The following is a 13,986-nucleotide window of genomic DNA, read 5'->3' on the forward strand; positions in this document are numbered from 1 at the left end:
AGATTTTTTCATACATTTAACATTGGCACCTTTTTTCTTTCAAAAACAATGAAAAAATAACAAGGATTTTATAAGATTTTCAAATATGGCTTTTTAAACTATATGTTATAAAATTATGAAAAGAAAAGTATGGGTTAGTGAGCGGCAAAATTTGTAATGGCTCTACATGGATAAAACCAGAGGATTCCGAATATCTGGCAAAAAATCTAAAACAAAAGGAGCGAACATCCTTAAAACAGTTTTGGCCGTTAAGACCGTAAAGGAAAGTTATATTAAAATAAGAAGATGTGGTATGATCGCCAATGAGACAACTATCCACCAAAATTCAAATAAAGATGATGTAAGCAATTATAAGCAACTGTACTGTAGTCCATTTTCAAACAAACGACCTTGTTTCAAACTTTTTAAAGGAAAAACTCAAAGGTAATTCAAATTAGGCGTTTCTATATGTATACAAAGTGTATGTTGGTGTATTTTGCAGGACCAGACAATAGTTTTTTCTTGGAAACTGAAAGTGCATGACACATATATATATATATATATATATATATATATATATGGCAATGGCAGTCAGCAGGGTTTAAGAACATCAGTTGTTCGACCTGTTAGTCAAATGCGTTTTGTTAAAATATACTTTTTACTTTTTTGGTCTTTTAGTAAATGTTGTTTGTGCTGTATTTAGAGCCCTCTAACAAGAAATTAGATTTGCATGCACACGTATAAAAATTGCGGTTTTCATCCAACGCATTCATAGGTTTGAACGTTGTTTTCAATTTAGACTTGTTTATATTTTTTCGTTTGGGCTTGTATTATATTTGCCTTCGGGGTTATATGATCCGTTCATCCTATTTTGACTCCTCAAAATTCAAGAGTCTATCCTAAATTGAGGTAAACTGTATGGCTTTCCAAATACCGTTTCGATTCCTAACATCACTGAAGAGACATTAATTGTCGAAATCCGGATATGGTATACAAAAACCTTTGCACCTTTTGTTTGCGGTATACCATCTTTTCCGCAAGTTAATGGTTTTCTGTTTAGTATTAAATTTATAATTAAGATCCATTTATTACATCGGTGATCCGTTTATTTGGCAATCGCCAATGGCAGTCAGCAGGGTTTAGGAACATCAGTTGTTCGACCTGTTAGTCAAATGCGTTTTGTTAAAATATACTTTTTCACTTTTTTGGTCTTTTGGAAAATGTTGTTTGTGCTGTATTTAGACCCCTCTAACAAGAAACTAGATTTGCATGCACACGTATAAAAATTGCGGTTTTTATCCAACGCATTCATAGGTTTGAACGTTGTTTTCAATTACGACATGTATATATATATATATAAACATGTATACGATGAAGGATATTTCAAAACTGGTGGCTCTTATTTACAAATGATGAACTTTTAATGGTATAGTTATACTGCTTGTAACCCTCCCCCCCTCCCCCAAAAAAAGGAAATACAGAGAGAAACATTATTCTTACCTTCGCTCCAATCTGGTTCCCACATTGTCCAGTTTGAACATGTACCATTTCTCTCATCTTGTAGTAATTTCTTTTGTAAGATCAAAAATTTAAGACTGCCTGGAGAGTTTCAAATGTCAAGAAAGTATTACAAGTATGGCAAAAATTGCATTTGTTTTGTAGCAACTGTAAAAAACCCTTGATACTTACAGATTTTGAGATACGATTTGTGTCCGATGTGTCCATCGCCAGACCGTAGTTCTCTAAATTATTAAAAATGACAAAGTGAAAGATTTCCCATGTGAAAACAGCACTCATTAACCAATAATCTGTGTAGGGATAATTAACTTATGAGATTGATATAACGCATGTATCATGCGCTATATCATATTGTATAACTCGTTTATGCTTCATGCCTTGCTCAGGTATAGGCTAATGCGGTTTCACACTGATTTTGGGGATTGCATCGTAATCTCATCTATTACGTCATTTTCGAAACTACACGAAATCTGATTGGCTATCTCGGGTGTTGGGAGAATTTGCTATGGAATGTTGATTATTTCAATTTTGGCTGAACTGAAGTTTAGGAATTACCAAGTTGTCGCATTTCGATAACAAAAGTTCGACATAAGGAAAGTCTATTTCCATGACTATTGTTCTCAGGCTTGCATGAACTTCTGTAGCTACACACAGGTGCTTATTGGCATGAACCCATCTTTTCAAGTCGTGTTTTTTTCTTCTTCAAATATCCTTAAATAGTGAACAATAACTGTCTTTTAATGAGGTCAATGTGTAGTTTATTGACTTTAATTTGTATTCAATTAAACCGCATGTTTATATCGAAACAAAGGGCAGCTATTGTTGTATTATTAGAAAAGAAAAAAACCGTAATTTATACATATAAAGACAATCATTTCCCTAAAGCTGTATTTGAAAACTATGCATTAAACACTGTACCATAATTTTATAAGTAAAAGCAGTGACATTAAGCGTTTTGGAAACAACTTTTCTTCAGGTAAATAATGTTTATGCTGTTTAAATGAAAATCAATTTCATGTGGAAAAACAAACCTGATGTTCACTGGTTGTCGTTTGTTGATGTGGTTCATAAGTGTTTCTCGTTTCAGTCTCGTTTTTTATATAGATTAGACCGTTGGTTTTCCTGTTTGAATGGTTTTTCACTAGTCATTTTTGGGGCCCTTTATAGCTTGCTGTTCGGTGTGAGCCAAGGCTCCGTGTTGAAGGCCGTACTTTGACCTATAATGGTTTACTTTTACAAATTGTGACTTGGATGGAGAGTTGTCTCATTGGCACTCATCATGTACCACATCTTCTTATATCTATAGACTAATATACCATTATGGTATACTTAAAATTATTTTCACACATTAGATGCAGATCCAGGATGTTGAAAAAACTGAGGCTAGGTAACGTAAGGAGTTGCAGAAGTTAAAAGTATATCAGTATTTACAATATATATGTACATAAATTTGTACTGGGGGCACCATCCCCCCCCCCCGGCCCCTTATCCAACTCTGCCAGCTCATTTGATTGACTGTTGTATGTGCGATATTACAAACAATAACAGTAGTTTATATATGCTGTCCCCTATTCTCATTTCCAACGTGGAAACACAAAAAAAAAGGAAAAAAAAGGGTTCATGCCCCAAGCGCCCGCCTAGTTATATTAATAAAAAGGGCACCTTGACTTTAACATTGCAGGCATACTTTTATAAATACATGTTTTCCCAGCTTAATATGAATCTCGTGTGGGTGGGTGGGGGGGGGGGGGGGGGGGGGGCACTTCAATGGTGGTAGGGATGAGCAACTGCAACATCCATTACCAGACCCTTTTCATATATTTTGTATATCATCCTCATCACTCCTCGTTGCATAGTAAGTTTCCCCCCTTTCCCCCACCGAGATATTGTTTTAACTGTCTAAAGTCGTTGACCAAGTTTGAAAAGCTTATCTTCATCACTCCTCATTGCATAGTAAGCCCCCCCCCCCCCCCCCCCGAGATATCTATTCGGGGTACAAGTTGCATAGTTTTAACTGTCATAAGTTGTGATTGGACATTTTTGTCTGTTTGTCTGTTTATTTCTGGTTAAGGTTTTGTTTGCTCTCTCTTTTTTACTGCCCCCTAGGTTTTTCCCCTCCTTGTTTATTTTATTTTCTTGTTTTATCTTTGTTCTAAAGAAAGATTCATACAAAAAGGTCTAACTTAAATGTCGTGCTGTTTGAAATCGGGTAAATATCAATAAGAAGCCGAGTAAAATTACATTGTTCTCGTTTCTTTTTTATTCTTACCCAGTTGTTTATCTTTCTCTCAATATTTAAGAATCCAATAAGAACATAATTTATATTCGTTATTTTTAAACAAATTATCCTCTTGTTTATAAAAATGAATAAAAGGAGGGAGATGTAGGGTAACGGCAAAAAGAGCAAGTCAACAACACATACAATCTATTTATGAAAGACATTTTAAACTCTCTTAGTCTCACTGAAAATGTTATTGTGTGCGCTTATTATACTGAACATATGCTAAAGAGTAGATGTTTTTTGGTTAATTTGGTCGATGAGCTGCTGTCTAATTGACATATATACCCTCTCAATCCCTCTTGTTCATAAGAGGTAGAGAAATCGGTATCATGCATTATGCACATGCAGAGCCAAAAAAAAAAAAGACAGAACTTTATTCTCTCAAAATTAGAAGCTAAAGGCTATAAATAAACAAGTCCTTCTTTAATTCTAGTTCGAAATTCCAATAGTTATCCTCCTCTATGGTTATAAGCTATTTAAAATCTGTCTTTTCAACAGAGGTCATATGTTTAGTTTTCCTCAGCTTCCTCTTCTTCGTCTTCGAATTCTCCTTCCTCTTCCGCTGTTGCATCCTGGTATTGCTGGTATTCCGAAATTAGGTCATTCATATTCGATTCGGCTTCTGTAAACTCCATTTCGTCCATACCCTCACCAGTGTACCAATGCAGAAAAGCCTTACGGCGGAACATAGCGGTAAATTGTTCTGAGATTCTCTTGAACAGTTCCTGGATTGCAGTGCTGTTACCAACAAATGTAGCAGACATCTTCAGACCACGTGGTGGAATATCACAGACAGCAGTTTTCACATTGTTAGGAATCCATTCAACAAAGTAGCTGCTGTTCTTGTTTTGAACGTTCAACATTTGTTCGTCGACCTCCTTCATGGACATACGACCACGGAACATGCAAGCACATGTTAGATATCGACCATGCCTTGGATCACTTGCAGCCATCATGTTCTTTGCATCGAACATTTGTTGCGTCAGTTCCGGTACAGTCAATGCCCTATATTGTTGGCTACCACGAGATGTCAAGGGAGCAAATCCTGGCATGAAGAAGTGAAGACGTGGAAATGGAACCATGTTAACAGCAAGTTTTCGAAGATCTGCATTCAGCTGACCTGGGAATCGCAGACAGGTTGTAACACCTGACATTGTCGCTGAGACAAGATGATTAAGATCTCCATACGTAGGGGTAGTCAGTTTCAAAGTTCTGAAGCAAATATCATACAGAGCCTCGTTATCGATGCAGAAAGTTTCATCGGCGTTTTCAACCAATTGATGAACGGATAGGGTAGCATTGTACGGTTCCACAACTACATCTGATACCTGAAAAAGATATATACCACACATTCTTTGTACAACTACTTCACTTGGATAGCAAGTCATATTTTTATATCTGAGATCTTTTCTAATACATTAACTTTTTCTGACAATAAATATCAAAAGTACTAGTGTGTATATTAACTGGGAGTTTTCTATATTAATACATTGAATTATGCATGAATGGATTACATGTGATTTCAGAAACAATTAATATGTATCAATAATTTAACTGGAAATATTCATCTCCCTGTGTACATTGTTAACTTGAATAATACATTACATTTCTTACATAACATCCTTGACAACTGACTATAGCCACAAGGAAGAACCTTGGAATCATCTTGTCTATTATTAGATTTGTATTGTTAAATAATTTAGTTCTTTTGTTTTCTTCTAGATTTATGACTTGGAATTTAGATTTCGCTATTTTTTGTTCATTTATCTAAGCTGTAATATCGGCTTTAATCTCATAAAAGCAGTAGAATATTTTTTTTAATTTGATATTTTGGATTTGATAATAATATCAAATCAAACTTATTGGCCGAGTTCACTTGAAACTCTAGAGTCCACTATAGAGTTTCAAGAGTATCACGTGAACGCACTCGAGTTGCTATTCAGAACAACTCTAAGTAACTCTAGGGTAAGGCCCTGACTAAGCATAAAAAAAGGAAAAAATCTGATTGGTTTGACGTCATTCAAGGGTTTCTCGAGTTTAACCCTGGCTCAGTGAGGGTTGGAACCAGGGTAAGAGGGGTTAACTCGAGAGGTTCGAGTAAACTCGGATTGTTGAAACCCGAGTTAGTAAAGTTAACTCTAGAGTTTCAAGTGAACTCGGCCATTGATGTATACCTTTGGTGATGGTACAACTGAAAATGTGTTCATGATTCTATCTGGGTATTCTTCACGGATTTTAGAGATGAGGAGTGTCCCCATGCCTGATCCGGTACCGCCACCAAGCGAGTGTGTTAGTTGGAATCCTTGCAGACAGTCGCAACCCTCGGCTTCCTTTCGGACAACATCAAGAACGGAGTCTACAAGTTCAGCGCCTTCAGTGTAATGTCCTTTGGCCCAATTGTTTCCGGCTCCACTCTGTCCGAAGACAAAGTTGTCCGGTCTAAAGATCTGACCAAATGGTCCAGACCGAACTGAATCCATCGTACCAGGCTCCAAATCGACCAGGATAGCACGTGGAACATATTTTCCTCCTAAAAGACAAGAAGTCACGAATGAACATGTTAAACAACCGAAATATAGCATAGTTGTATATTTGATCAGATGATCAATTTCAATGGTATTTCTAAAGGGAATGAAAATTTAAACAAAATATTTCTAGAACAAGTAAAACAAAGACGGCAAGATATGTTTGTTGTAACTTTTAGAAAATTAGTGCATGTCTTTTAATTATAGGTATACATTACAATAATGCCAGGAATCTTTTTAAAAATACATGTACATTCATTAATAGGTGAGGGTCTATTAAAATGGGGCGGCGGTCTTCATTTACGTAAACTTTTAACTTTTAATCTATTTTTCTCTCGTCTGTATTTTTTGCCCTTTATTCTCCATTCATTGTATTCAGCATACCTTTATTCTATATATATTCTCTTTATTTTCTTTATATGCTCTAATTGTTTTTTGTTTTTTTGTTTTTTTGTTTTTGCTTATCACATTATTTTTTTATTCGTTCATTTCTGCTCTTTAATCTCTATACTGTAAGTCCATGATCCAGACCCCCATACCTAAATCTATTAAAATTCATGAACGATATAAATTTAAATTCTGGTTCCTCGTATATCTGTCAAATAAAAAAAAGAGACGTAGGCTTTTATCCTTGAACATTTCTTTGACAAAAAACCTAGAAATTTACATTAGTCCATATAAAAATAAGAAGATGTGGTATGATTGCCAATGAGATAACTGTCCACCAAAGTTCAAATGACGTATAGAAGTAAGCAATTATAGATCACCATACGGTCTTCAACAATGAGCAAAACCCATGCAAACCCAAAACACAAACATACTGGTTCTAATAATCTACAGATGTTCTTTTCCAGTCATATAAAGATAAGAATATGTGGTATGATTGTCAATGAGATAACTGTCCACCAAAGTTCAAATGACGTATAGAAGTAAGCCATTACAGGTCACCGTATTACCTTCAACAATGAGCAAAACCCATACAAACTCAAAACCCAAATCTATACTGGTTCTAATAATTTAAGGATTCTTCTTTTCCAGTTTATAGTTTACTAACCTGTAGCTTCATTGTAGTAGACATTAATTCTTTCTAACTGTAAATCTGAATCTCCATGGTATGTTCCTGTGGGGTCGATACCGTGCTCATCTGAGATAACCTCCCAGAACTGTAATAAATAGTTTAAAATGATTTATATACATTTTACCAGTAACAGTCAGACATATTTAAAACAATAAATTAGTTTCTGTGTTTTTGTGCTTGATACGATTATAAACTTCGATTCAAGTATCAGCTACATCGGTTAAATTTTTTTTTTAATGTCATGATAGCCTCCCCCTCCCCATGGCGGAAAAAAACTGTAACAATACACGGAACGCTATACAATTAATGTGGTATACTTATTTATATTCCTGCAGTAAACCATTCGAACGAGTTCAGTTGAAGCAATATCTAATGTACGAGTCTGTAAACTGATCACAGCCAATGTTTAAAAAAGAGACTTTTTGCATTTCACCGATGAGTGGAAATCTAAGACGGTCACCTATATAACAACTGTTTTTATGGCTTATTTTTCTCATTTTTGGGGGTAGGATGGGGTGAAGGGAATATCAATTTAAATATTTAATACGAATGACTAAATTTATTTGTCAAAAAGATATTTTGTAAAACTAATGTGAAAAAATTGCATTTCACAATAATAAAAAACAGATACATATAATACATATTGTATTATGTGTCTCTGGTTCATAGAAATAAATCTTACCTTTGCACCGATCTGATTTCCACACTGACCAGCCTGGAGATGTACAATTTCCCTCATATTTCAACAGAAGATTGCAAGCAGTGAAAAACCTAACAACGCGGGCTGTTTTATATGAAGATTCCGGTGTGTAGCAACAAAGATTGCCCCTATTGTCTTACAGTCGGTAGTTAACGTAAGCTGTTTTGAAAGTATGTACTTGAAGGAAATAAATTTAGTATGTTTCATATGTAATATTGTAAGTATGGACAGCAATTTACTTCCATGAATATTAATGTTGCTTAGTATATGAATACCGATATAATCTTTAGCCCGGAGATGAATAGGCGGCATCCGGGGATACGGTATCTGCCAATTCAGCACGCGAGTTAATGGCAAAATGTAAATATTTTATCGTTGAATAAAATGAGAAGTACAGATTAATTCTATTTATAGTTAGAATATAATGGAAGATTTTGCAGCTCCTATGGGTTTATTTAATGGTTTTATATCTTACAATTATTATGAAAAAAAAAGATGTGAGCTATACGTATAGTAATTTGTCACCACTATACGACACAAGTAACCAACATATGTTAAGAGGCCAACGTCAGTCTGTATAGTATATCTAAGCAGAACCTCATACGTTGTCGGGTTGGAGAGTTGTTCTGTCCGTCCTATACGCTGTCTGTAAGTAAAATAACTGCACGTATTAATATTTTATTGGTAAATGAATATATAAATAAACTAGATGTGGAATGATAATTGCCGACTGAATGAGACAGTTATCCACCAAAAACGAGGATGTAAGCAACTAGTCTACATGTACTATAGGTCACCGTGCGGCATTCAAAATGAGCAAAACTCATATCGTTTACGGTATAACCTTTAAAAGGCCCTAAATTGATAAACTGAGTTTCTACTTTATTTTTTATATGGATTGTATAATGACTTCGGTTTTACTTACATATTTCTGAAGGACAGTTTTGATCACAAGAAAACGTTTTTTCAACTGGTATAACCATGTGTCCAGATATTATTATTTTTTGGCGTTATTTCATTTTCACGTGAATAAAACCCCCCCCCCCCAAAAAAAACAAAAAAAAACACCCATTCATCCAGTGTCGGAAGCTGCAAAGAATTGTTTAAATAAAAAAAAAAACAAGATTTATTCCAAGTCTCTTGAAATGAATAAAATTAGTTTCAGAGGGTTGGGAAAAATAGTTTACTTCATTGAAAATTCGTTTGAATAAATAAAACATTGATTTCTTTTTATTCCTATGTTATTGATGGGAAATATCAAGAACCCTCCCCTTCCATCTTCACTGTTAAAATACCCAAACACACACATATAAACGATACTTACATTTATACGTTACTGGGCAAAGGGGAATAATCCATTTTTTTCCTGCGATTTTTCTAGACTGTTCGATGTTTAATATTATTCCCTGTTATATACTATCGTGTTTTGTTTATATATTCATGCACTCATTGGTCCATTGGTTCCAGAATAAAAAATATCCTGAAGGCTAAAATATATAGAGTGCTGAAAAATATAGGGTATTTATTAGAAATCTTTATTTTAGTTTTCCCAAGCAGAATTTTGCGTCAGAATTTTTCTTCCACTATAAGATACAGATGCAGATTTTCAAAGTCCTGGATCCGCATCTGCAATCATACATGTACATGCATGTAAATAGAGAAGATTACATCATCGATGTTTTGAAATACAGTAAATATCTTATAGGAAACACAAACATCATTGCATTTTTCACTTATTTCATAAACCATCTAAATGCAATTATGTTTTCAATCCATTAATGTATGTCAGATGTGCGGCTGATTGTGTATCCAATCTTATTCTTAATAATTAAAAGAACTTTGACAATTTTAGCAAGTTTTTAAGTTTGTCAATTTAAGAAAAAGTTGTCCAATAGGTCTCTATATATATAGCAAATATGTAAGGACTGTATACTTTATGATTACAACACACTAAATACAAAGAAGGGGCGGAATGAACCTTTTTCGGGATTCGGGAAAGAACGTTTATTTTTTCCCCAGGAATTCGGGATTCAGCGTTTATTTTCCGGGACTTCGGGATGACAACCCTTCCTACCCCCCTCACAAATGGCTGTCTTGTTTAATCAAGATGTCATATATGTAAACCACACTGAATAGTGTGTTGATCTGAGTGTGTTGATCTAGGTAAGAACACTGTAAAAAAAAGTAAATTAAGCCTGGAATGGTGGTAAACGGGAAAAAAGTCACAATATATGATTGAGTCAAATTATTTATAAGAAGTATGTTGGAATGCACATGAAAAGTCACTATCTACATATATTCAAGAAGGACTGGTATGGTGAAACTTTTTGGCTAGACAGCTTTATATATATTTTCAAACTATATATATTTTTTTCTCTCAATATATATTCAGCCACACTTGCATTTCGTATTATAAAAGATTAAGCTGCTTAAATAGATATAGGAAGATGTGGTATGAGTGCCAATGAGACAACTCTCCATCCAAGTTACAATTTATAAAAGTAAACCATTATAGGTCAAGGTACGGCCTTCAACACGGAGCATTGGCTCACACCGAACAGCAAGCTATAAAGGGCCCCAAAAAATTACTAGTGTAAAACCATTCAAACGGAAAAACATTTACTTAAGAAAGTTACATATTACATGATTTTATTGAATGTTATTTGTTTTAATCGCAAATTATGTCAAATGTTTATGCCCTTCTGGGCCTTCAATTTGAACAAAATCTTCTTATATTGCGAAAATAAGATCAAATAAAAAAGAAAAGTTTATTCAAGATATTTATAGAACAGAAAAAAATAAAGTGTGTTTGTGTGTGTGTAAAAGAGGTGGGGGTGGGGTTCCACTGGTTTTGTCTCATCGGTTATTATGCAGTTACTATCAGACCCGAGGGTATTGTCAGTAGTAAATGACTTATAACAATCCTTTCTCAAATTGTCCGTTTAAATTTTTTTTAAATTATAAAGAAATTAAGGTTTCAACTCCTTCATGCAAAGTGGACCTTAGATAGATTCGGTTATCTTTTTAGGTCGATCCTTTTTGATTATATAGCTCTTCAACATTCGGTTCTTATACATCCTTGGCTTACAAATATTTGGCTTTGAGTGTTCCTGATAAAAAATAAATCAAGAAAAGCGCTTCGGACGCATGAAATTTAAAACATGTTGTTTTTACTTTTAATTATTTAAAGAGAGTGTATAGGTACACGTTTTTTTTCCCAGGATACAGGATTTTGAAAAAAGGGTCCCCAAACTAGGCAACGTTATGTGGACGAAGTAAAAAGTCTATGCATTAACCATATATATAGCTACATAAGGGGGTAGGGCCCTGGGTCGGCTTCCTCTTAATCCGCCTCTGACAACCACTGCGTCCGCTGTACTCAGACTCAAAAGGAGGTAATGTGCTGTGAAAGGATTATTTATAAAATTGTGTCAATAAAAAGTACCAGCAAATCCACATGCCATGAACATTGAAGAGGTCAATTCATATTAATTAAATAACTATTTGATAAAAGGAGTAGTATACCGTGTAAATGTACAGGCCGCCTTATCAGATGAAAATTTATGACCCGTTGGCGTTGATAATTTGATAATTAGAATTATATAACCTCCGTGAAATTGCACCTCCTTGATATATTTGTCATGTGAAGAAAGTGGCCCATTATGCATAGCAGCGGCACGTCCGTGTATACCTTTATATACGATATATTGGAAGAGGCCCTTCCTCTAAGTGTTGTAAATAGGCAGTCGAATCACGTTAATCTAATCCAGCAATCTCTAATTCATTACTTATGCATTCATCTCATGTCCCTTATTAAAATACACAGGACAAACTGATCATTGGTGATCAATAACCCCCATTGTGCAAAAAAAATGATGCAGAACACACTTTAAGAATATCTAAATTATAGATTTTAAAATAGAAGTGTGTCATGTAACTGCGTATGAAGTAAACGGGTGCGTGACGCAGCACCGATTTACTGATATAAATACGTTGACATAATCAAATCCATAGCAACGCTGTTTAACCGAAGTCTGATACAAGTTTCATCAACGGTCTGAGAAAAATTTGAAAATGAGGGAAATCGTACATATGCAAGCTGGTCAGTGTGGAAACCAAATTGGAGCTAAGGTCAGTTCACAGTTCTATATTATATTGGTTTAAAGTAAATTGAATAGGTTGGGTTTAATTTATTTGTTTCCTTATCGGCTTATGATTCATTCATTCAATGGCCGATTGCGGCGGGATTGATTTCTGAATAAAGATATCATACCAGAAGTTAATTTGGTTGATTTTACAGTCATCCCTATGAAATTCTCTCTTCAATTCAGATTTTGAACATCTTCAATTAAAAGAAAATACGTACATGTTTCAAGTTGAAGCGGCACAAAATTTGTGAAAAAGGGCGGTCAAATAAATTTATGACAGTCAAAATATGGCAACTCCAGCAATGAGCTGATTTATTAATAAATTGGTGCCTAATGACATTTAATACAAATGAAATATGATAAACATGAATCATGTATATCGAATCTGAAAACAAACAAATATAAGTATATTAAATTTGAAATTTGAAAAAAAAACAATGGTCGAAACCACGTGGCTTGAATAAGTGCAACGGGGGGACAACTCAAGCCTGTCTACTTTCCAGATCTACTTATTTTGCCAGAAACAAATTTATGACTTATTTTTTGGCGGGCTAATTAAAATTCCTGGGAGGTGGTTTTAAGGACGACACCGTTAACTTTAGCATATTTTAATAACTTTCCCAAGTAGAAAAAAATCAGAAGAATGTGGCCACTCCCAACCTTTTCATAAATTACATAATCTCCCACATTCACGGGGAAGTGTGTAAGCTGTTCTATACAGTTGCATGATCATTTTGGATCCTTTGGAGATACACAATTTTTGTGTTAGCAACTTTTTTTTTTATAAATTTGTGTGTTGATGTCAACATATTATCCTGACCTGTCAACTAAAAGTTGTCATTATTTTTTGTGAGTGTCAACTTGTCAAAGGTAGATCTAGATACTTTATTTACATACACCTTATCGCTATTCCCGGCTGACCCGAGAATCTGTCCCGCTTGAACTTTTGACGTCATACAACAATCACTTTTCCATTGTGGCGTCAGATATTTTGTATTGTGACGTCAAAATTTTACGGGAACCTGTGTGATGGCCAGTAATGGCGGACAAATAGCAATAAGGTGTATTGGATAATTTGGATGTTATCACTCGAAAGTATTTTTTTTTAATTTTATCACAATTTTATCGAAAGTTGTCACCCATGAAATTAAAATGTGTATTTTTTTTTTTCCTAATTCATTTTGTTGAAATATAGAAATACATAGCAAAATTCTAGACAAAAATTGAAAATATACTTGAATGCTTTGATATCATGAGAAAATGTAGTCCTTATAATGACATCTTGAAAAGCTATTCTAATTTTTTGCTGTGATGCCTTCCAGTAATTATTAGACATCATAATTATTTGGACTAAAGAAAATAAGAATAATGCACAATAGAAATATATCCAATTAAAAAAAAGCCTGTAGCAATTTGGTTTCTATATATATTGTACCAAGTTGATTAAAATCCAGCTACATTGTACTAATGACATCACAATATTAATTGAAAACTAGTTTTATTTGATGTACATGTATATAACAAAAGCTTGTAGGTAAAGAATTCTTGTAAATTGAGTAATAGTGTACATGTGTATATATTAAAGCAAACACATTTATTAATGTTCATACATTAAATGGCCTAAGGTTCTCAACTTCGTTATGACAACCATAAAATACAGTTGTTAAATACCTGACCTTGTCAGATAAAGTGAAATTTAAATGCTTTTCTTGCTTGAAAAGACTTTCAGTGATCATAAATGATTAACTCATTCAGTA

General features: G+C 34.2%; 2 protein-coding genes across 3 annotated transcripts in view; one reads left to right on the forward strand and one right to left on the reverse strand.

Moving 5' to 3' along the window:
• The window catches only part of LOC127714898 (tubulin beta-4B chain), a 50,507-nt gene that overhangs the window by 12,277 nt on the left and 24,244 nt on the right, over nucleotides 1–13,986 (forward strand). Inside the window, exon 1 of one of the 2 annotated variants that reach the window (XM_052220925.1) lies at nucleotides 12,045–12,212. The exons of the other annotated variant lie outside the window; for it this stretch is intronic. Coding sequence (XP_052076885.1) covers nucleotides 12,156–12,212 — 57 coding nt within the window. The 5' untranslated portion in view covers nucleotides 12,045–12,155. Of the gene's footprint in view, nucleotides 1–12,044; nucleotides 12,213–13,986 lie in introns of those variants that run through there. 2 annotated transcript variants of the gene reach the window in all.
• On the reverse strand, nucleotides 4,137–8,273 carry LOC127714900 (tubulin beta-4B chain-like). Its single transcript, XM_052220928.1, has 4 exons — nucleotides 8,064–8,273; nucleotides 7,358–7,466; nucleotides 5,953–6,308; nucleotides 4,137–5,106 (listed from the first exon to the last, which is right to left on the reverse strand). Exons 1-4 carry the CDS (start codon nucleotides 8,118–8,120, stop codon nucleotides 4,288–4,290), a joined length of 1,341 nt encoding a protein of 446 aa, XP_052076888.1. The 5' UTR covers nucleotides 8,121–8,273; the 3' UTR covers nucleotides 4,137–4,287.

This window comes from Mytilus californianus, unplaced genomic scaffold, assembly GCF_021869535.1.
Source record: "Mytilus californianus isolate M0D057914Y unplaced genomic scaffold, xbMytCali1.0.p SCAF_9, whole genome shotgun sequence".
In the NCBI taxonomy this organism is placed as follows: Eukaryota; Metazoa; Mollusca; class Bivalvia; order Mytilida; family Mytilidae; genus Mytilus; species Mytilus californianus.

What these genes read in the sequence shown, in the direction of transcription:
- LOC127714900 (XM_052220928.1), bottom strand. Translation starts at nt 8,120, where the DNA reads ATGAGGGAAATTGTACATCTCCAGGCTGGTCAGTGTGGAAATCAGATC. An exon ending in GAAATCAGATCGGTGCAAAG is followed by an intron (nt 7,467 to 8,063) that starts GTAAGATTTATT and finishes TATTTATTACAG; the next exon opens with TTCTGGGAGGTTATCTCAGA. An exon ending in CTACTACAATGAAGCTACAG is followed by an intron (nt 6,309 to 7,357) that starts GTTAGTAAACTA and finishes CTTGTCTTTTAG; the next exon opens with GAGGAAAATATGTTCCACGT.